This window comes from Centruroides vittatus, unplaced genomic scaffold, assembly GCF_030686945.1.
Source record: "Centruroides vittatus isolate TY-2023 unplaced genomic scaffold, ASM3068694v2 contig_817, whole genome shotgun sequence".
In the NCBI taxonomy this organism is placed as follows: Eukaryota; Metazoa; Arthropoda; class Arachnida; order Scorpiones; family Buthidae; genus Centruroides; species Centruroides vittatus.
In genome coordinates this window covers 2,712,762-2,733,422 of record NW_027122532.1, presented here as the reverse complement: position 1 = coordinate 2,733,422, position 20,661 = coordinate 2,712,762, and the positions used below count along the sequence as shown (strand labels likewise).

The window sequence follows — 20,661 nt, the reverse complement described above, 5'->3', positions numbered from 1 at the left end:
AGAGAATGCATTTTATGTTTTGTATATAATTTCAAATTAAAATGGCAGATGGTATATTTCGCAAATTTAAAATATCAAAGAAACAAGGAAAAACTGTATTTTGCTAGTGATTGGACAAGATGGAAGAATGAAGATTAATTGTTTTCATCGATATTTTTAATTTATGTTCTGTAGTTTGCAAAGTCAGAATCAGTCTTCATTGTACAACAGGAGTACTTGCCTTACAATAGTGGATCACTTTGAAATTGTCTGTGAAACTCAAAAATTCATCAAAAATTGTATTGCACAATGATGACCGATTTCAACCTTGCAGACTGCAAAATATAAAATGCTTTTTTGTCATTCGTTCCTACTGATCTTTAGAACTAAGCAGACAAACACGAACAGTAAAAAAAACTTTGTTAAAAAGGTGAGAACTGTCACCAACATCCTCGGCCAACATCCAGGCAAAAACCCGCGAACTTTCGCGCTTCTTTTTCACGTTGCCACCCAACTCTCGTTGGCAAGTGTTGCCAGGCAGTGTTCAAGATCTCTGGCACTGGCGGCCACAGCTACTCCCCCACCAGTGTCTGCGACACGAAACGAGCGGGAAAGGATACATGTCGGCCAGAGCGTGTGGTAGTTTGTCGCGTTGGGGCTGGATTGTCTGTGGTACGTTTAGTTGGCGCTGGTCTTGGCATTGGAGACGTTGGGGGTAACTAGTCTGACTCACTTGCTGCGAGAATAAAAGCCGGTTTCAGTCGATCAATAGAAACTACAGTTTTTTTTCCCTTTATGCATAGAGTGAATGTCTTGCTACCACGTGACACGACTTCGTAGGGTCCATCGTATGGAGGCTGCAAGGGCTTCCGTACATCATCATTGCGAAGAAATACGTGGGAACATGACTGCAGTTCTTTGTGGATAAATGGGTTGCGGTAGGAGAGTGCACCACAGGCATCATCGTCCTGAGTTTTTCGACGAAAGAACATGGATTGACGTCCTGAGAACCTGGAACGAAAAACTCTCCAGGCAGTCGGAGGCTGGTGCCATAGAGCATCTCAGCCGCGGTAGTATTGGTGTCTTCACGGAGCGCAGTTCGCAATCCTAACAAGACTGTAGGTAGCACTTCCGTTCATCTTTCAGTAGAGTGACACTTGATGGCAGTTTTAAGTGAACGATGAAAGCGTTCAACAATGCCATTTGCAATTGGATGGTATGCTGTTGTCCTAACTCTTTGGGTACCAAGAAGTTGAGTGAGGGATTTAAATAAGCCAGATTCAAATTGCCGTCCTTGATCAGATGTTATTTGGGCAGGCACTCCAAAGCGAGATATCCAGCCTGAGTACAGGGCTGAAGCTACTGTTTCAGCTGCTATATCTGGCAACGGGATTGCTTCAGGCCAACGAGAAAATCTATCGATGATTGTGAGGCAATATGTTGAGCCGTTGGAAGGTGGCAATGGACCAACAATGTCAATATGAATATTTAAAAATCTAGCGTCTGGAATAGGAAAGGTTCCCAAAGGGCTAGCGACATGTCTCTGGATCTTCGATCGTTGACAAGAAATGCAGGTGCGAGACCATGTCTGGCAGTCTTTACTGATGGATGGCCAAACAAATTTTGCTTTTACCAATCTTGTTGAGCTCCTTACACCTGGATGGGACAGGTTATGGACAGTGTTGAAAGCAGTGCGACGATAACTAGGCGGAATGTATGGACGAATGCGACCTGTCGATACATCACAGTAAATTTCGACATCACTATCAGGAAGTTTAAACTTCTTAAGTACAAGTGATGAGTCACTTGAAGTCAGGAGAGACTGGAGCTCAGGATCTTGCTGTTGGTCTTTTGCAATTTTGCTATAATCTATAGATGGGCTACTAATTGATTCAATATGGGAAAGAGCATCAGCTGGAACGTTATCGATCTCCTTTATGTGTCTGATGTCTGTTGAGAATTGTCCTATAAAGTCAAGATGTCTCAGCTGACGGGGTGTACACTTATCGTGTCGTTGCTGGAAGGCAAACATTAATGGTTTATGGTCTGTGTAAATGGTGAACTGTCGTGCTTCCAGCATAAACCGGAAATGTTTCACAGCCAAATACATAGCCAAAAGTTCTCGGTCGTATGCAGAATACTGACGCTGAGAGTTACTCAGTTTGCGGGAAAAGAACGCTAGTGGCTGGAGGCCTTGTGCTGTAACTTGATGAAGGGCAGTGCCCACAGCAGAATCGGATGCATCGACGTGAAGTGCAAGGGTAGCACTTGGTGAAGGATGATGCAGTAAGGTGGCATTTGCTAATTGTGACTTACATGACTCAAATGCCTGAATCGAATTGTCAGTCCATTTAATCTCGCGCTGGTCGTTTTTCTTTGCTCCTTTAAGTAGGTCGTGTAAAGGAGGTTGGTGATGGGCCGCATGGGGTAGGAACCTACGATAGAAGTTCAAGATGCCTAAGAACCTTCTCAGTTGTTTGAGAGTCTGTGGTCGCTTCTGTTGAGTTATGGCAGATACACGTTCTGGAAGTGGCATAACGCCGTGGGGAGACACCATGTATCCTAAGAATGATACATGTGGGGCAGCAAAAGTACACTTGGATGCATTGATTTGCAGACCGTACTTGTCAAGGCATTGAAACACTTGCCGCATATGCATCTTATGTTCCTCCCACGAAGTGCTAGCAATGAGGATGTCATCTAGGTATGAAAAACAAAAGTTTAAGCCTTTCAAAACTTCGTGCATGAATCGTTGGAATGATTGGGCTGCGTTGCAGAGACCAAAAGGAAGGAAAACGAATTCAAATAGCCCAAATGGCATTGTAATGGCTGTCTTTGGCACATCATCTGGGTTAACTGGTATATGATGGAAGGCTCTAACCAAATCGATCTTGGAAAATATTCGGGCTCCGTGTAGGCTTTGACCAAAATCGTGGATGTGTGGCACTGGATAGTGATCGGGAACAGTTATCCTATTCAGGGCACGATAGTCTTCAGTAGGTCTCCAATCGTTACGACCCTTCAGCACCATATGGAGGGGAGAAGCCCAGTTGGACTTTGATGGTCTGCATATACCTAACTCCATCATGTGCTGGAATTCTTGCTTTGCTACTTGCAGCTGAGCCGGATGCAATCTACGGGGTTTAGCAAATACGGGTGGACTGTGTGTCTCGATATAATGCACTGTGTTGTGCCTGACTTTCTCTGAAAACGGTCGAGGACGAGTGAGATGTGGAAAGTCCTTGAGGATATCCTGCATTGGGGAATTGCTGATTATAGTTTTGATAGAAGTAGGTGGTCCTGTATAATATCTTCCTCGTGTAGTAAGGGAAGTCAGGGGGTCGACCAGTAATCTGTTTCGTATGTCGAGAATGAGTCCAAAGTTGGCCAAAAAGTCTGCACCGATTATAGGCTTCTGCACATCAGCTATGGTAAATTCCCATCTGAAAGAACGTCTTAAGTTGAGGTCAAGTTCTAGCACCTTTGTTCCATACGTCGAGATTTTAGAGTCGTTGGCAGCATACAATTCAACCTTTGTAGGCTGATTCTTAGTGCGATTGGGAATGATCGATAAATCTGCCCCAGAATCAATTAAGAAATTTAGGCCAGTTTTGTTGTCATACACAAACAGACGGCTATATTTAGGAGCCAGGCTGGACCCACAGGCCGTTACTGCGGCTGGCTGCGCTCGTTTCCCTGATCAGCAGTTCGGTCAAAGGAACACGGCGAACGACATTTCCTAGCGGCTGATCCAAACTTATCATGGTAGTAACAATATCCCTGATGATTGAGGCTTCTTCCTCGAGGGCGTGAACTAATACGATACCTCGAATTCGGGTCATGTCGGTTTCTCTCTCTACTACGATAACGGGGACGAGCAGTACGCGATACATTAAGTTCTGCAACCTTCGTTGTGAGTTCTAAAATCTGCATTTCGAGATTTTTGATTACGGGATTTCCGGCTTCTAAGTTGATGCTGGCCAGTTGGGTTGGTTCTGTAAGTTCAGCAACCTTGTCAGCAAGGATGGCTAGCTTGTCTAGTTCATCACCGCTAACAGCCAGAACTGTCTGAATATTTTTGGGGAGACGTTGGAGCCACAAGTTTCTAAGAAATTCTTCGATAATCTTGCCCGCTAAAAGCTCCCTCATTTTACGGAGTAAAACGCTGGGTTTCTGATCCCCTAACGCCAGATCTTCAAGCAGAATTTTAGCCTCTTTAGCAGCGGAGTTTTGAAAAATTTCGAGGAGTCGATCTTTGAGTTTAGTAAACGGAGCTTCGGCTGGACGGTCAAATACTAAGTCACTGACGTTAGATAGAATCTCCGCGTCCAGGGAATTGATTAAATAGTTGTACTTAGTGTTCTCACTTGTAATCCGATTAATGGCAAAAGCTGCGTCTAGCTGCACAAAAAATAATTTGATGTTGGTTTTAGTGAAGATAGGCATTTTTGTCTGTACACGTCCGATTTCCAACTCGTTCTGTTCCGCCATTTCGGGTGCCTAACTATGCGGGTACAAGGAAAGCGGGATAGTCTTTGATTAGGCTTAGCCCGAGTCACGCACTCTTAGTCGTCTTATTGAATTTACGATTCAGAAACTGATCATACTTGCATGTCCTGTTAAAAATGTTCCTTCATAGACACAGAGTTGTTCACTATCCAATTCAGTCGAAAGTCCAGGTAGTTCATTAATCGCATCACGTTCGGGTCACCACTTTGTCATTCGTTCCTACTGATCTTTAGAACTAAGCAGACAAACACGAACAGTAACAAAAAACTTTATTAAAAAGGTGAGAACTGTCACCGACATCCTCGGCCAACATCCAGGCAAAAACCCGCAAACTTTCGCGTTTCTTTTTCACGTTGCCACCCAACTCTCGTTGGCAAGTGTTGCCAGGCAGTGTTCAAGATCTCTGGCGCTGGCGGCCACACTTTCTTTATGCAGAGTCACCATTTTCGATTTTTGTTTATGATGCTTCCTAGAGACAGTAGAAAAAAAGATGTTTATATACAGATGATAGATGAAACTTAGACATTTACTCTGTCAATCAGTGTAGATTGCATACCTATTGGTTAATAATTAACATAATTTCAGTAATTTAAAATGGTAGTATTTTTTTTTTTTTTGTTTGGAAAACCCTGTATTTTGGAGACTTTCCTGACAAGTTTATTTCTTATTTGAAAATTACTGATGCAAACATTTATTTATCTATTTATTTTTTTAAGTTGGAATAATGATGATAATTTTCTTTTGTAAGTAAAAAATGTGTAAGTTTTTGTAATAATTTTGTAAGTGAAAAATTTAAATATTTATAAAATATAATTATTTTTGAAATAATTTCTAATATGTTTTTCACATATTCTAAAGCATATAGATTTATGGTGAATAATTTATATATTAAATTTATTTTTAAATTATTCATTATAGATAAATTTTTATTGTTATTACATACAAGGTACTGTACATAGTGCAGTTCATATACACTGATGTGTGAGCAATGCACGACATATGACACAGTAATGAATGCAGTATAAAGACATAGGAAAATGAGAACTACACATGTTATAAATAAACACATGAGAACTGAATAAGAACATGTAAAAATTACACATTTTACCATTTGTACTCAACATGTACATCAACATTTCACGTTTTCTATTCACATCATTCATGTATTCGGGGTGTCCTTTTGTACCAAATCAGTTTTGCTCGATGACTTTGTAATCAACTTTTTTCTGTAGTGCACATTTTTTTTTTTAAGAAAGGAGTGTTAACTTCCTAATTATACTGCTAAGAGCACTGCAAACAGTTTATTCTCATAGTGCTTAGTCACTTTACTATAATTATATTTCACATTTATAACTGTAGCTATCTGCATTCATCAGTTAAGTGGATGTATAATGACTTTACTGTGCACACTATATAATGAATTACAAAACCAAACTCCAGCAGATTTCAATATAAAATTTATGAGACAAACTAATGTTTACAGTAATCTCATGTTATTAGATATAATATAAAAGAATAAATATTTACAAATTATTTTTATTCAGCCTCCGATACAAGAAACATATAGAAGACGAAATGAATTTCTAAACAACGATGACTATGCCGAGTATGTTCGGGATCACATCCAACCCGGCATGTGGGTACGTTGCTGTCGAACTTATGAAGATGTACATGAAAATGATATTGGCAAAGTCATAAACGTGAGTGAACTCTGGTAATCTAAAAATTTTTTAACTGTGAAAAATATGGAAATTAAAAGAATAATTATATGAAATTAAAGTATTAAATTTACTATACTAAATATAATGTCTTACATATAGTTGGACAGAGACGGTCTTCATGATTTGAATGTTCAAGTCGATTGGCAGCGAAAAGGAGGAACTTACTGGGTGTGTTATGTTCATGTTGAACTATTAGATCCACCATCTGTGATCGGATTAAATACGTGTACAGCTTCCGGAGCAACTAGTGATTCTCCTTATTCATTTAATGCCATCAAAGTGAGAGATCGAGTGAGAGTTAAACCTTCTGTAACCACTCCAAAATATAAATGGGGTTCTATTAGCCATAATAGTGTTGGAGTAGTTTCATGTAAGTAGTAATGTTTAATAAATACAAACTGAAAACTGATTATAACATAATATCCATTCAACCAGTAGATTTATTTAAAAAGCTAATACTTCTTAATATTTTAATCAATCATCTTAAAGTTTGGAAATAAAAAATTCCAAAAATTATGAATGCTGTTATTTTCAAAGTTGAAGTTTACTGATTAAGGTAGTCAAAACATCAGTATTTAAAATATATCTGCTGATCTAAAAGACTTATTTCCAGTAATAAGTTTTTTATTTAACTAACATATTTTACTAATAATGATTTATTGTATTTACTCATGTATAAGGCAATCTTGCATATAGGACGAGATGTGACTTCAGAGATCAAAATAAAGAAAATTAGATTTATTAATACGATTTTAATTTTATTTTATAAAATATTATCAAATGCAAGTATTAAGGTAAAAAAAAAAACCATGTTTGCTTTAATAGGTGATGAATGGAAAACAAAACCAAAACATTATAATGCGCATGACTGGAAAAAGCTTACTTTTAATGATTCAGAAATTATTATTTTTAATATTCATTAAAAATAACAATTTAACTAATATAAAATAACTGCATTTATAATCATTGCTAAGTGACTGTTTCTCATTATTTATAAAATCATTAATAAAATAACTATTTTCTGTGGACAAATGAGATGCAATGCAGTTTTTAATTGATGCACGTAGTATTAAACCAATAAACAAAGGGGTGTGTCTTAATTTGTTTACAGTAAGAGCCAACTTATGATAAATGGCTTGTAGACCTATAATGGCAACATGAACTATACACAGTTCACAGAAATTATTGCAAAAACCCAAAGAATCCTTTGCTTGCACATGTAGGACGACCTAGGTTTTTGAAGCATTGAAAAAATGAATGAAAACCTTGTCTTTTACATGAGTAAATATGGTAATATTTTAAGGTTATATAGCCAGCCACATTTCATATTACAGCTAGATTGATTCACAATACAATTGATCAGCATAAGCAAGGGATGGCAAACAGTACCCTGATTGATGCTAAATTAGAGTCTCTATAGTTTTTATTAGTGCTTAATTATGTGTGAAAGTATGATAAATATAGAGTTTAAATCAGATTCAAACCTAAATCTCTTACATCAATAGATTAATGATGTAAATGTTTAACTAATGATATTATTTTTATTTGTAACTTTCAAATTATTATCTTTAATCTAGATTTAAATGCTTAAATATTCAAGGCACTAATTTATACTGTATACATTTGGAATCTGATGTTTCTGACATTAGATTTATATTCTTTAAATAATATAAAATCGTAGATAAGATAATCATTTTCCATAGTATTTATTTAAAATATTGCACATCGTAACTTTAATATTAATATTTTAGCTATTAGTTCAAATGGCCGAGATGTAACTGTTGATTTTCCGCAACAATCTAATTGGACTGGACTATTAAGTGAAATGGAAAAGGTACTAAGCGTACATGAACGTGTAACGTAAGTTCTCCTTTCTAAATATAATAAAATTACTTTATTTTGGTTTGCAATCGAAGCGAAAAGTGAGTTTTGTATAATTTCAGTTGCGACGGATGCAAAATGACTCCGCTGAATGGGTCGAGATACAAATGTCGTGTTTGCCATAATTTTGATTTTTGTGAAAATTGTTTTAAAGTTAAACATAATCACAAACATCCATTTAATTGTATTAGTGATCCTGGTAAGTAGTTAATATTGTGTTAATTTATGTCAAAATTAATAAAATAAGAGACAACATTTTCTGCATTTATACATCATTACATATTCATAAAATATTTTTCATAACATTTAAAAGAAAAGCTTTATTTTGTTTTTATCATTTATTTTTGATAAGCATTTACATCTTATATAATTATTTCTCTGATTTATTAAAACTTTATTTTTAACAAAAGCAATTTTGAAAGTTTCGAAGATGTGATTTACTTTTATTCTATTCATAACCACTCTGAAGTTAAGATATTTAATGATTTTGACTTAAAACATATTGTAGACCAGTATTTAGACTGTCGGATGACTGAGCAGTTAAGGTAGTGGCCTACTGCTTTGGTGGATCTGATATTGAATCTGGATGGGTCAAAAAAACCCCTGGAGTTTTTCAAGGGTTGGTCTGTTCAGATAAGTCAATCCCTGTCTCTCACCTTCCTGTCGCCTCATCGAGTATCTGGCCAAACACATAATGAATGGGCTTGCTAAAAAAGACTCACTTAGTGCCTATAGGGCAAAAAGAGGGTACATCTTTGTAGGATTTTATTAGTTCCTGCTTTCATTTTATTATCTTTTATAAGTTTTTTTAAAGTGTATTTTATGTATTTTTTTTAATACTTAACATTTTATTCAACTTCTTTACTCATTCTGAACAAAAATATTCACCAAAAACTTTGTTTCTGAGAATTACAGTAGATTGTTAAATATCAAAATAAACAAGATTTTAAACAGTGGCGTGCCATCCATGGAAGCTGTGGAAGCTCAGTTTTCTTTGTATTTTCTAAAATATAAATACATATTGTGCAATTATTTTCATATTTTAACATACTTTGAATTAATTAAAATTAATATTTTATTATAACCACATTATGTATCATATTACAAATTTCTGTACTACATGTGAAAACAATGACAAGATTGCTATTGTATATTCAAATATAAATTTGTATATGCATATTCTCAATGGAAGCACTGTATTGTCGAATACAGGACAGCTTCCACAGCAAAAATATTTGAATCGTGTAAAGCAGCCAGATTATACACATTCGTACATGCACTTTACAGAGCACCAACCTCATGTGGTTTAGCTAGTGGATACTACACACCAAAAATAGTATATAACGCTTCCAATATTTCTATCCAGGACTGGCACAGCTTTCATATCATCAATTGTCATGGCACACCTCTGATTTTCAACATATCTATGGGTAATGCTGACTACTAACATATCTGTTAGTAGTCAGCAAAGACCAATTCCTCTGTATATCCTGCTCCAACTTTGATTTTTAATATATAAAGACGAATGTCATTTAATTAGTTTATCAGGATTTTGGATCAATCATAAAAATGAAAACTGATTATATCCAAATTTCTTTACACTCAAAGTCTAATTATATTTATCATTATTTGTGTAGTATCACATAACATTTTTGTTAATTTCTGATGTCCGTAAAACTTGCTTCTGTGGTTGTCAGTTATATTACCAAAACAATTCAACAGGAGAGGTTCTTAGATGATGGATGCCTCAATGAGTTCCAGCCATATTACTTTTTGATTTCTCAGTAGGTGTCTACCTGGTCAACTTTCTGCCAGCAGTGGTTTCTATGTTGTCGTGTCTGGCACTAGCATCAGACTTGCCTTGGCATTTTCCAGGCAGTGACCCTTTAGCTTTTAGCTTGACCTCTTGTTGTAGTCATCTTTAAATAAAGGTGGATAGTTGAAGAACTTGGTCTTGGTTGGGCACTTCAACCAAGACCTGTCTGGTATGGGTGGGTGACCCCCTTCTGATTAGCAAGATTACCACTAGCTCTCAGCATTATGGGAGTTCACAAGTCTCTCACAACAAGGTCTATGGATGGGCTATTATTATTATTAAAATTTAGTAATGAAATCAACAACAGAATACTGTAAATAAATAATATAACATATAATAAAGGCAAACAGAGTAATCTGGATTTTTATTATTTCATTCACTATTTTGATTCTAGAAATTATAAAAGTGTCTATAAAATGTTTAGTATTGCCATTTTTCTTTTTCAAGAATAAAAATTTCCTGTTTATCCAAAATATTTATTTTTGTTAAATTCTTCATTGATCAATGGTTGAGGAACATTATTTTATAGTACATTTGAAACAATTATCTTTAAATATTGTCTAGAAATTAAGTATTTTTATTTACATAAACTATATATTGTATTTCTCTGCACCAAAAAATTTCCTCTAATATTTAAATAACTGTATATTCATCAGGAGCTATCCCCGCTTACGCTGGCTATCCTGGACGGCATCGTAAAATGAACAAAGAATCTCCTCCCGTTCTTGCATTGGCAGGATACATAGAAGAATGGTCTCAGTGCGTTAAGAATTTAACTGTTTCGTCTCGGGAAAATTGGGCTTATCGTTTGATTGATGGTACTTGTTATTTCTGGCAAAGTTGTGGAACTCAGGGAAAGGTAATGTTTACAAAAGATTTTAAAAATATTTTAAAAATAATGTAAATGCAATAAAGGGAACAAAATTAATGAAATGAATACATACAACATACATTGAGTTGTATATTAGATTTATATGGAGCATTAGGTAATAGATTTAAAGTGAAAAACTTGTCTTACTTTCCTGTCTGATACAATATAACATGTAGAAGAATTGTAATCATATCAAATTCAAATTTTTTGATATGATTACAATTGATGTGAATTTGCAAACCTCAATGTTTTGAGATCCCTGAACTAAAAAAAAATCCAGGAAAATATTTCATGGTGTGTGTTTGTGTCTATTTAGTTTAATATCTCAAGATATGGTAAAAACTAAGAAATGAAATTTGGCACTTGTATATAAGAGTCATTGATGCTGTTAAATTTTAGAGGTTAAAGCTTGAGGGATGGGGAGATAGAAGCGGTCATATCTTGTTTGGAGTTGGATGTAATGAAAATTTTACTTGTTATTGGCATTTATAATATTTTTAAATACTCATCTCTGCCCTCAAAATTAAGCTTTTTTTGCCATTTTATAATAATTAATAATATAAAAGTAATTTTTTTAATAACATCTTGTAACAGATGGTGCTGCACACAATTTTAACTTTGAACTAATGTCATATAATGTCTTTTTTAAAACTTAAATATCTTTGAAATGGAGATTTTTATCATAATTCAACAAAATTACTCTTTTTATTGCTTTTTTTTATTACATAAATTGTACATTGTAGAAAATTATATGACATCTTAATGGTTCCCCCACCTCCTATTTGAGTACTGGGAAAGTCAAGCTAGAGCTCTTGTCTGCTATTTGATTTAAGAAGTAACTGATTTACCATACAAAAAATGAAAAAGTCACTGCTTGATGCTGTTTTAGGTATCAATACAATAAAGACAGCTTTTTTAAAGAAACAAAACTATTTTTTTTTCTTTGAGAAATGTTTTCAGACCAGCTGCAGCTGCAAAATCTTAGAAACAAAATACAAATTGGATATAAAAATAAATCAGCACTCTGAAAAATATCAGTTTAATATATGTGCATGAATTTAACTGATCCTAGAACGTCATTTTAAAAATTTAAAGTAAAATAATCTGTGGTTTTAAATATAAAGTTTACGAAAAACATAATAAGATACACTATTTTCTAGTTAATTTTGATCTTATTATGTTTTTTGTAAACTCTATATTTAAAACCTCAGAATATTTTACTTTAAATTTTTAAAATGCTGTTCTAACAAGGGGAGGGCACGACCTGGGAAATTCACTTCGGGATGAGACTTGGTGTATAGGTAGTACTCCTTTAAGATGTTCAATCCTCAAAACAAGAAAGTGCAATGGCCAGCCAGTTTTAAGAAAAAGGCCTTTAAAAATTTGAGCTCAGCTTATGTACTAATAAGTTTCGCTAGGTCAGCAGCTGCTGAGCAGCTCAGTTGACATCGTTCTTGGCTACCACCAAGTCGTTCAGGGTTCAAATCTCGGTCTCGATTAGTATTTTTTTGTTTTGTTTTCTTTTTAAAAATTTTTTAAAATAAGTATTTTGAATATATAAATATTAAAATTTTATTATAATAAATAATTTCATTTAAAAAAATGTTTAACACATATTACATGTCATTTTAATTATAATAATACAAAATAATTAATAAGTATATTAATAATAATCATCATCAATTGTTGGTAAACTGATAGTATCTTCATTCACAGACATTTTACTGCAAAATATTGAAACTATTTGTATTATGGTGTGATATATCACGGAACACTATGATCTCTTTGAAATCCAAAAGTAAACTGACATGTTGTCTCCAAATATGGTGTACTGGAACCGGACTGCTAACAGGGACTTGATGATCTGGGAACTGAACATCCTGTACAACCTATTGGAGGTTCTTTTATACCATTTGGTCTGTTTTCCGAGTTAAAACATTTCAAAAAATGGTAATATCAGATGAAGAGACTGTTAATAACCAATCTGAATTTTTCTCCACTACTACTTGTGTTGAGTAACCATCTCAGGGAGAGTTATCATTACAAAGGAAGTGTATTATCTTTAACATCATCATGTTATTTACTCATCTATTTTCTAAAATTTTCTCCTTTGTTAACAATTATTTAAAAATATCATTCTTTCCACCAAAACTGCAGCCTGGGATCTCACATAAGTAATGGTTTTTATTTCAAATTATTGATTATATTTTATTATTGGAAATGGTAATGCACAATTTACAAAAAACTGGAATCATTATCTACATTAATAATGTTTTATTTCATTCTTAAATGGAATTATGCAGCATAATATAAAATCCATAAACACATACATTAACTATTATTGCCTTATTGTCCTTATTTCAATTCTTAATATATTTGTCAACTTAGACATTAATTAGGAGGCTCAATAAAGAAAGTCTGTTTTCTATAAGAACTTTTACTCAATTTTGCATAAACACTTAACACCAGTTTAACAGTCCTATTAATAGTTAATGTCTAAGTTGACAAATATATTAAGACATACATTAACTTTTGTTGATGTTTTATAAAATAGAAATTAATAAGTTTATCACATGCAACAAACTTTAAACATGTTTCTGGCAGGAAAATGTCTTTTAATTTTTGCAATAGCAAATGTTTTTGCCTTCTTCGAAGGCCCACATCAGGCTTACACAGAAGAATATGAGAGTTTTCAGTTAGTGTTTATACATTTCTTCTGTGTAAGCCTGTATAAATATTTCTTAATATAAAACTCAAGAAATAAACACTTCTTGAGTTAATACATTATGTTATATATAAAATTGATTTAAATCTACAATAATTTTATAGCATTGGATACGTTTAGAAATGCAACCAGATATTCTGGTTCATAGACTTCGCATGACGGTTGATCCTGCCGACTCTAGTTACATGCCTTCAGTTGTAGTTTTGAGTGGTGGACCTAGTGTTTCTTCTCTGAAAGAATTAAAAACCATCCACATCGGACCAACTGAAACACTTGTTACATTACTTTCTGATCAAGCTGAGGTAAAATATGATTTTTTTTAAATAGATCAAAGATTTAGAAGATTAGTGGCATATATTCTATGTATTTCCATAAGTTATATGTAAATCTATATGCATAGCTGATGAAACAGTTAGATGTAAGCATATCCCAATATAAATGATATGTTTCATCCGTATAACATTGTTATATTTACCAATATTAAGTTCTCTTGTGTAAAAATGACTATTTTATTTTATTTAGTATTATCGCATTGTTGAAATAGCCATTAAACAGTGTCGCAGTGGTGGGATCGATTGCAAAGTTCACGGATTAACGATAATTGGACGTCTGCGAACGGACGATGACGATCTGGTTGCAAACTATCCATACTTAGTTTCGGAGGAAGAAGAAAATGATGAACAACCCCCATTTCTGTGTTCTCAAAAAAGAGGCAAGCATGATATGCGCCACGATCTTCAGATAAAAGTATTTGTTTGGGGACTAAATGATAAAGATCAGCTTGGTGGATTAAAAGGTTCTAAAGTAAGTTTTTTTTTTAATAAAAGTTTTTAAAAGCATTTTATATTAAGGAATAAATATTATGAATACTGTATAAACAACTAGTACTATACTTGTTACTAATACAGTTATTAAATACATGTGTACACAGTGTGGCAGCCACGTAAAATTTCAAACGCTCATAACTTTTAATAAGTGCATCTTTCAAAAAAAGGTCTTTGATAAAAGTTTGTTTTAGTCTTTTAAAAAGAATAAATAAGTATTATTTATACTCTTTTTTACATATCGAGTCAGATTATTTATACTATATGTAACTTTTAAGATAGAACAATTGTTATCTATTTTTTCATCCCAACTCTTTATCTGAAGTTAAGCTTATTAGACGAACAGCAAACAATGTTTTAAAAATAAAATATAAAAATCATTACTTATATTATTGTCTTTATTGTTCTTGTAAATGCATTTTGATTTCAGGATCCTCTTAAGTGTAATAGTATATTTAACAGGATAATTTTTTCTACAAAGTGAAAACAATATTGCAGTAAATTAAAATTAACGCTATCTACAATCAAGTACCATTCCAGTGATATACAAATACCCATATTTAAATTAACCAAATTTACAATTTTATTTCTGAATTTTTCCTTTATAATAACTTGTTTTATTTTTCTCTTTGTAGTATCTCTTTTAAATAATGAAATAATTGACAAAAAAGTTATTTGAAAGAGAGAAAAACAGGAAAATAAAAGAACATTTTATTATAAAGAAAAAATTCAGAAATAAAATTGTAAATTTGGTTAATTTAAATACAGCTATTTGTATGTCACTAGAATGGTACGCGATTGTAGATGGCATAGTTTATGAGAGAGTGAGGAACTTTGAATGCACAAATCTTGTAGACCAATAATTGTAAGTGTTAATGTGACATAGATTATCGGATTTTAATCTTAATTTACTGCAATATTCAATTAATCAATCAATCAAGTTTATTAGCATAGTAGGCATGAGCCTGTTACAAGGGGGGTTAAATATACATTTTTTAGGCTAACGTAATCTACAATTTTAGGTAACTTTTAACATTATATTTCCTTTCAATTTATTAATTAGCCATAAGGCTTAATTAACTATTAACACATTGCCTTAATAACCTATTGACAATATTATACAGGCCATAAATATCATTACTATTGACTTTATCTAGTTTTCTATACATATCAATTTCCGTCTTTTGGTTATGACTTTGATCCTTGATAATATTTAAATCCTGTTCTTCCTTCTCGTTACATTCGTAGATTAAGTGTAGTTTTGATAATTTTTTTCCACACTTGGAGCAGGTACATTGATTATATTCTATGTATTTATTTATGATAACTAGACCTTTTTGATTAAGTCTTAACTGAATGAAAAACTTTTTAACATTAAATGGGAGATTTGAAAGCATATAGTTGTTGATATCAGGGTAGTTAAGGATTATATTATAGTGTGAGTTTTTTCTTTTTCTTATATCTTCATTATCCTGGCTTATTAAATGTTCCATGGCTTTGTATAGTAATTGACTGATTCGTTGGTCATTATTTTTGAGATACTCAAATACTAGTTCTATCGAAAATCCGTAAGCATTGAAAATCTTCGATAATTGAGTTATCCAATTCCGTTGAATGTTTATATTTCTAGATCTATTATATTGTGATGTGTGAAGCGCGATAGGAATACACAGACACATGAATTCAATTAAAACAAATTTAATTTCGCGATAAACAATATATACAGATGAGTTCTTTCGGATTCCCTCGGTCCAATTTCTCTTACTGTCCGTTAGTAACAATAACCCAAGTAGCTTACCTTCTTGGAAACTACTTGCCCGACAATACTAATGAAACCCACGCGATCCTTAACTAACTTAAACCTAGGGATAGAAAAGTATAGAGATAAGGAAATGAGAAGAATTGATAGGATAGTGGGGTACCCTTGTTCTCGCTGAACTCGATGCTGGCTGGTGCTCTATTCTGCGTGTCTCTGGGTTTGTCAATGTTTTAAATATCTTCTACTATAATTTCTTTTCGGTGTCTCTGATTCGAAAATCCAGATCCTCACCTCACGGCTCTCCATTCGGCCCTCGTAGAATTCCGTCTCACGAGCTCGCCGTTTTCGTCCGTGCTTCTTCGTGTCCGGCCGGGGAAAAAGTGACCCTTCGTGACCCAGATTTGACTCGTCCTCCACTCGAACTCTTTGTTCCACACGGCCCCCTGGTGGGTGGGGAGTGGGAAGCCCCCGTTCCCAAAAGCCAGAACAATGAACAAAGGAAGTTAGAAAGAAGGGTTAAGAAAGAGAGAAAATTATTAAAACTAATTAAATCTAAAATACATATGTACAAAAATATGGCGTACAGCCACAATATAACAAGTGCATTAGTTTAGATGACAAATCTTCTGCATTAATTATTTTTTTAAGCCAATTAATGTATCTCTTTACCAAAATAGTATTAAGTTTGAATCTCTTAAGTTCCAAGCGCAGTGGACTACCTGGCGTATTATATTCCAATTGAAACGTTTTTCGAATGAATATATTTTGGATTTTTTCAAAGTCATAGAAATTGTTTAAACTCCAGATTGGAGCAGCATAGCACAATACGTTTATTACTATTGCATCAAAGAGCTGAAAATGAGTTTTGATATTTCTTATTTTTGCCTTACAGCATAGAGCTATTAAATTACTCATTAGATTTCCAGACTTTGCAGTAATATATTTATAATGCCTACTAAATGATAAGTTAAATGTAAAGAAAATACCCAGAAATTTTTTCTCATTAACAATTTTAATTTTTTTATTCTTGATATAAAAGGATTTAGCTCTTTTCGTAAGATTATTTCCATTTCTGAAAACCATGATTTCTGATTTATCAGGATTTATTTTGACTTTTAAAGTATCTAAATATTCAACTATCTGGAGAATCTTCCTTTTTAGTGCCACAGCGGTAGGAGCCAGTACTATGATATCGTCTGCGTATGACACTGAGTGTATACATGTATTGTCAATATATATCCCATCTTCCTCCCTTAAGAAACAGTTATTTAAATCAAATAGATAGAAATTAAACAAAATTGGAGATAAGGGATCAACTTGCAATAAGCCTCTACTAGTCGTAAACGGATTCCAGCATATATTATTTTGCTTGATAATGACATTATAATTACCATATAGTTGACCAATTATCTTAGTTAAGTAATTGCTTACATTAAAGTTATTTAATTTGTCCTGTAGCAACTTTATACTAACAGAATCATAAGCTTTTGATAAATCCAAAAAAATTGCAAAAATCTTCTGTCTCTTCTTTAATAGTTGTATTTGGATTATTGCTAGCAAATCAAATAGAGCTTTCTGAGTGCCACCATTTTCTGTATAAGCATATTGTGTTGGATTCTTGTAATTGTTCGTCTCTATCCATTGTTTAAATTTCTCTGCCAGTATTGCTGTAAATATTTTTCTGAAACTGGATAATAATGCAATCGGTCTTTAATTTGCTGGTTCATCTTTGCTGCCATGTTTGAAAATCATAGTAAAAATAACTTCCTTCCAGTTACTTGGAATTATACCACTAACATATATATTATTAAATATTCTAGTTAAATATTGAATTAGTTTGGGAGGTAACAATTTAATAAAGGAATTCGGAATACCATCTGAACCTGGAGCCGATTTGATTTTCAATGCTTTAACTCGTTTCTGCACTTCATCTACACTTATTATTTCATCCTGATTAATTTGGTAAGCTATTTTATCTTCCTTGTGAATATGCTTTTGATTATGTAAGTATTCCAGGGAAAATTCTTGAAAATATTTTATCCATTCAATATAATCAATCTTTTTTTGATTGAAAGAGCCAAATTTAGTATTACGGAAGTTGTTAATAACTTTCCAAAAGGTTCTGGTGTCTCTTGATTCTATTAGCTTTTTGTTAATATTGGTCAAGTAAAGTTTCTTTTTTGCCTTAATTAAGTTTGTATATATTTTTTTGCTTTTCACGTAGTTTGATAATGCTTCAGGAGTATTATATTTCGTAAAAATTTTAAGATCTTTTTGCTTTTTAAGTTTGTGGTGATAACAAGAGTTGTCAAACCATTGATTTTTAGATTTTAATTTGGAGGCGTTATTACGTCGCATGACACAACATTCTACTATTTTAGAAACTAATCTTTGGTAATTGACAATCGGTTTATTTTTTTCCTCCAGCCTTAGTAATTCAGCTGTTATAAAATCAACTCTTTTTAACCATTTTTGCTTATCAATCCTGGATTCACATTTTTTGCTGAATTCCGATATATAATCTTTTTTAATAATGTTACTTCTTATATCCTTTTTAGTTAATAATGTGAGTTTTACTGGAAAATGATCCGATGTGTCTTCATCAAGAACTGTTAAGTTCTGACAATGTTCGATTAACTTCTCGGAACATATAATGAAATCTACGATTGACTTCCTATTTTGTGATATGTATGTGTATTCTGCTGGAACATCACCTCTCATTCTACCATTAATTTACTGCAATATTGTTTTTGCTCCTTAAAAAAATTATCCTGTTATTTGTACTATTATACTGAAGAGGATCCTGAGATCAAAATGCTTTTACAAGAACAATAAAGACAATAATATAAGTAATGATTTTTATATTTTATTTAAAACATTGTTTACTGTTGGTCTAATAAGCTTAACCTTGGATAAAGAGTTGAAATGAAAAAATAGATAACAATTGTTCTATCTTAAAAGTTACATAAAGTATAAAATCATAAATATTAATAATCATAATAAAAGATGGTGGTTTCCATTTAAGAAAATAAAGTTGACATTGTTTTCACTGATTGTAATGCCCTCATCTTGGGCCACCTTTAAGTCTTAACATTTTTGGTTCAATGATTTTTTTGGTAGAATGTGTATTTTTCAAGTTATTTTAGTGGATCAATTAAAATGGACCACCTATATAACACATTAACAAACCAAAATAACTCTTAAAACTCATTTTGAAATATTTAACAAAATTTCTACCAAAGAATTGATGTGACATGTATAAAATTTTAATGATTAATTTATTTGATAATGATTTAGTGATTAGGCTTACTTGATTATATCAGTTATAATTTATTTTAAGTGGTGTTTGATTATTGTTATATTTAAATGGAAAAAAATTATTAAAAATAAAATACGTATATATACTAGTCAACTTTGTTGTATCACAATAAAATTGAAGTGGAGCCAGAAAGAAAGAAATGATCCTTGCACTTGTTAGGTGCAGAAGAGGTGATCCTTATACCTGACAGACATGGACAGGTGAACTTTACACTTTTTGCCACAAAAGAGGCTATCCTAGTACCTGCTGGCCACGGAGACACAATCCTTACACTTGCCGACATGGAGAGGAAATCCAAGAACAGAACAATCACTATTGATTGCTTTGTTCTTGTGTTTTGTTTGTTTTATGCCTATTTTCCATTAGGTGCTTTCAATGCTGTTTTTATTTTTGACCCCTAAGCCTAAATTCCTTTAGGCATGCTCAGTCACATCGGAGAGCACAGACATTGTCACTTAATACCTTTGTGTATTGAAAACAATGTCATAAACTCCTATTTTTTTACATTTAAATGGACCCTCATTACATTTTTGGATTCCTTGTCCAATTAATGGAAAATGGCAAAGTTAATTCTATAAGCTTGTAGTAGAAGGAGTGCTAGTGACCCTGGAATATTGCACATCATTCTGTCACGCACGCTCATTCTGCGACCTTATATCTTGAAAACAATGTCATGTACTTCCACTTTTTATTACATTTTTGGATTTCTCATCACAATTAATGGAAATTGGCAAAGTTTAATTAAACTATAGACTCTAGTATACCTTTTAATCACAGCCGTTTATTGCTAATATTCGAACGTTTTTGGTTATTTTTAATAACCTTTCTCAAGAACAGTTACATTCGAATGCGGTCGTAAAAATTTGAACACGTCGCCAATCGAAAACGAGCTTTTGTTCGAATATTAGCAATAAACGGCTGTGATTAAAAGGTATACTAGAGTCTATAGTGCAAATCTACGCAGTCTTTGAAGAGTATATAGTTTAATTAAAATCTATCAAACAGATTTTGAGAACAAACACAATTCTGTAAGCCACATAGAAGAGGATTTGCTAATGCTCTGACTCAATAAAATGTTGAAATTATTAAAATTAAGAAATTAATTTAAAAATAATTTTTTTCAGGTCAAAATACCAACTTTTTCTGATACACTGTCTGCTATAAAACCTCTGTATATTTCCGGTGGCTCAAAAAGTTTATTTATAGGTAAGAAATTTGTAAGTACTATTTTAATATAAATGGTACTTATAAATTTGT

General features: G+C 32.9%; 1 protein-coding gene across 1 annotated transcript in view; it reads left to right on the top strand.

Moving 5' to 3' along the window:
- HERC2 (E3 ubiquitin-protein ligase HERC2) overlaps positions 1–20,661 on the top strand; it is a 191,235-nt gene that overhangs the window by 124,698 nt on the left and 45,876 nt on the right. The window contains 8 exon segments of the mRNA XM_067278755.1: positions 6,033–6,188; positions 6,309–6,579; positions 7,961–8,069; positions 8,153–8,289; positions 10,563–10,765; positions 13,607–13,804; positions 14,025–14,306; positions 20,529–20,610. Coding sequence (XP_067134856.1) covers positions 6,033–6,188; positions 6,309–6,579; positions 7,961–8,069; positions 8,153–8,289; positions 10,563–10,765; positions 13,607–13,804; positions 14,025–14,306; positions 20,529–20,610 — 1,438 coding nt within the window.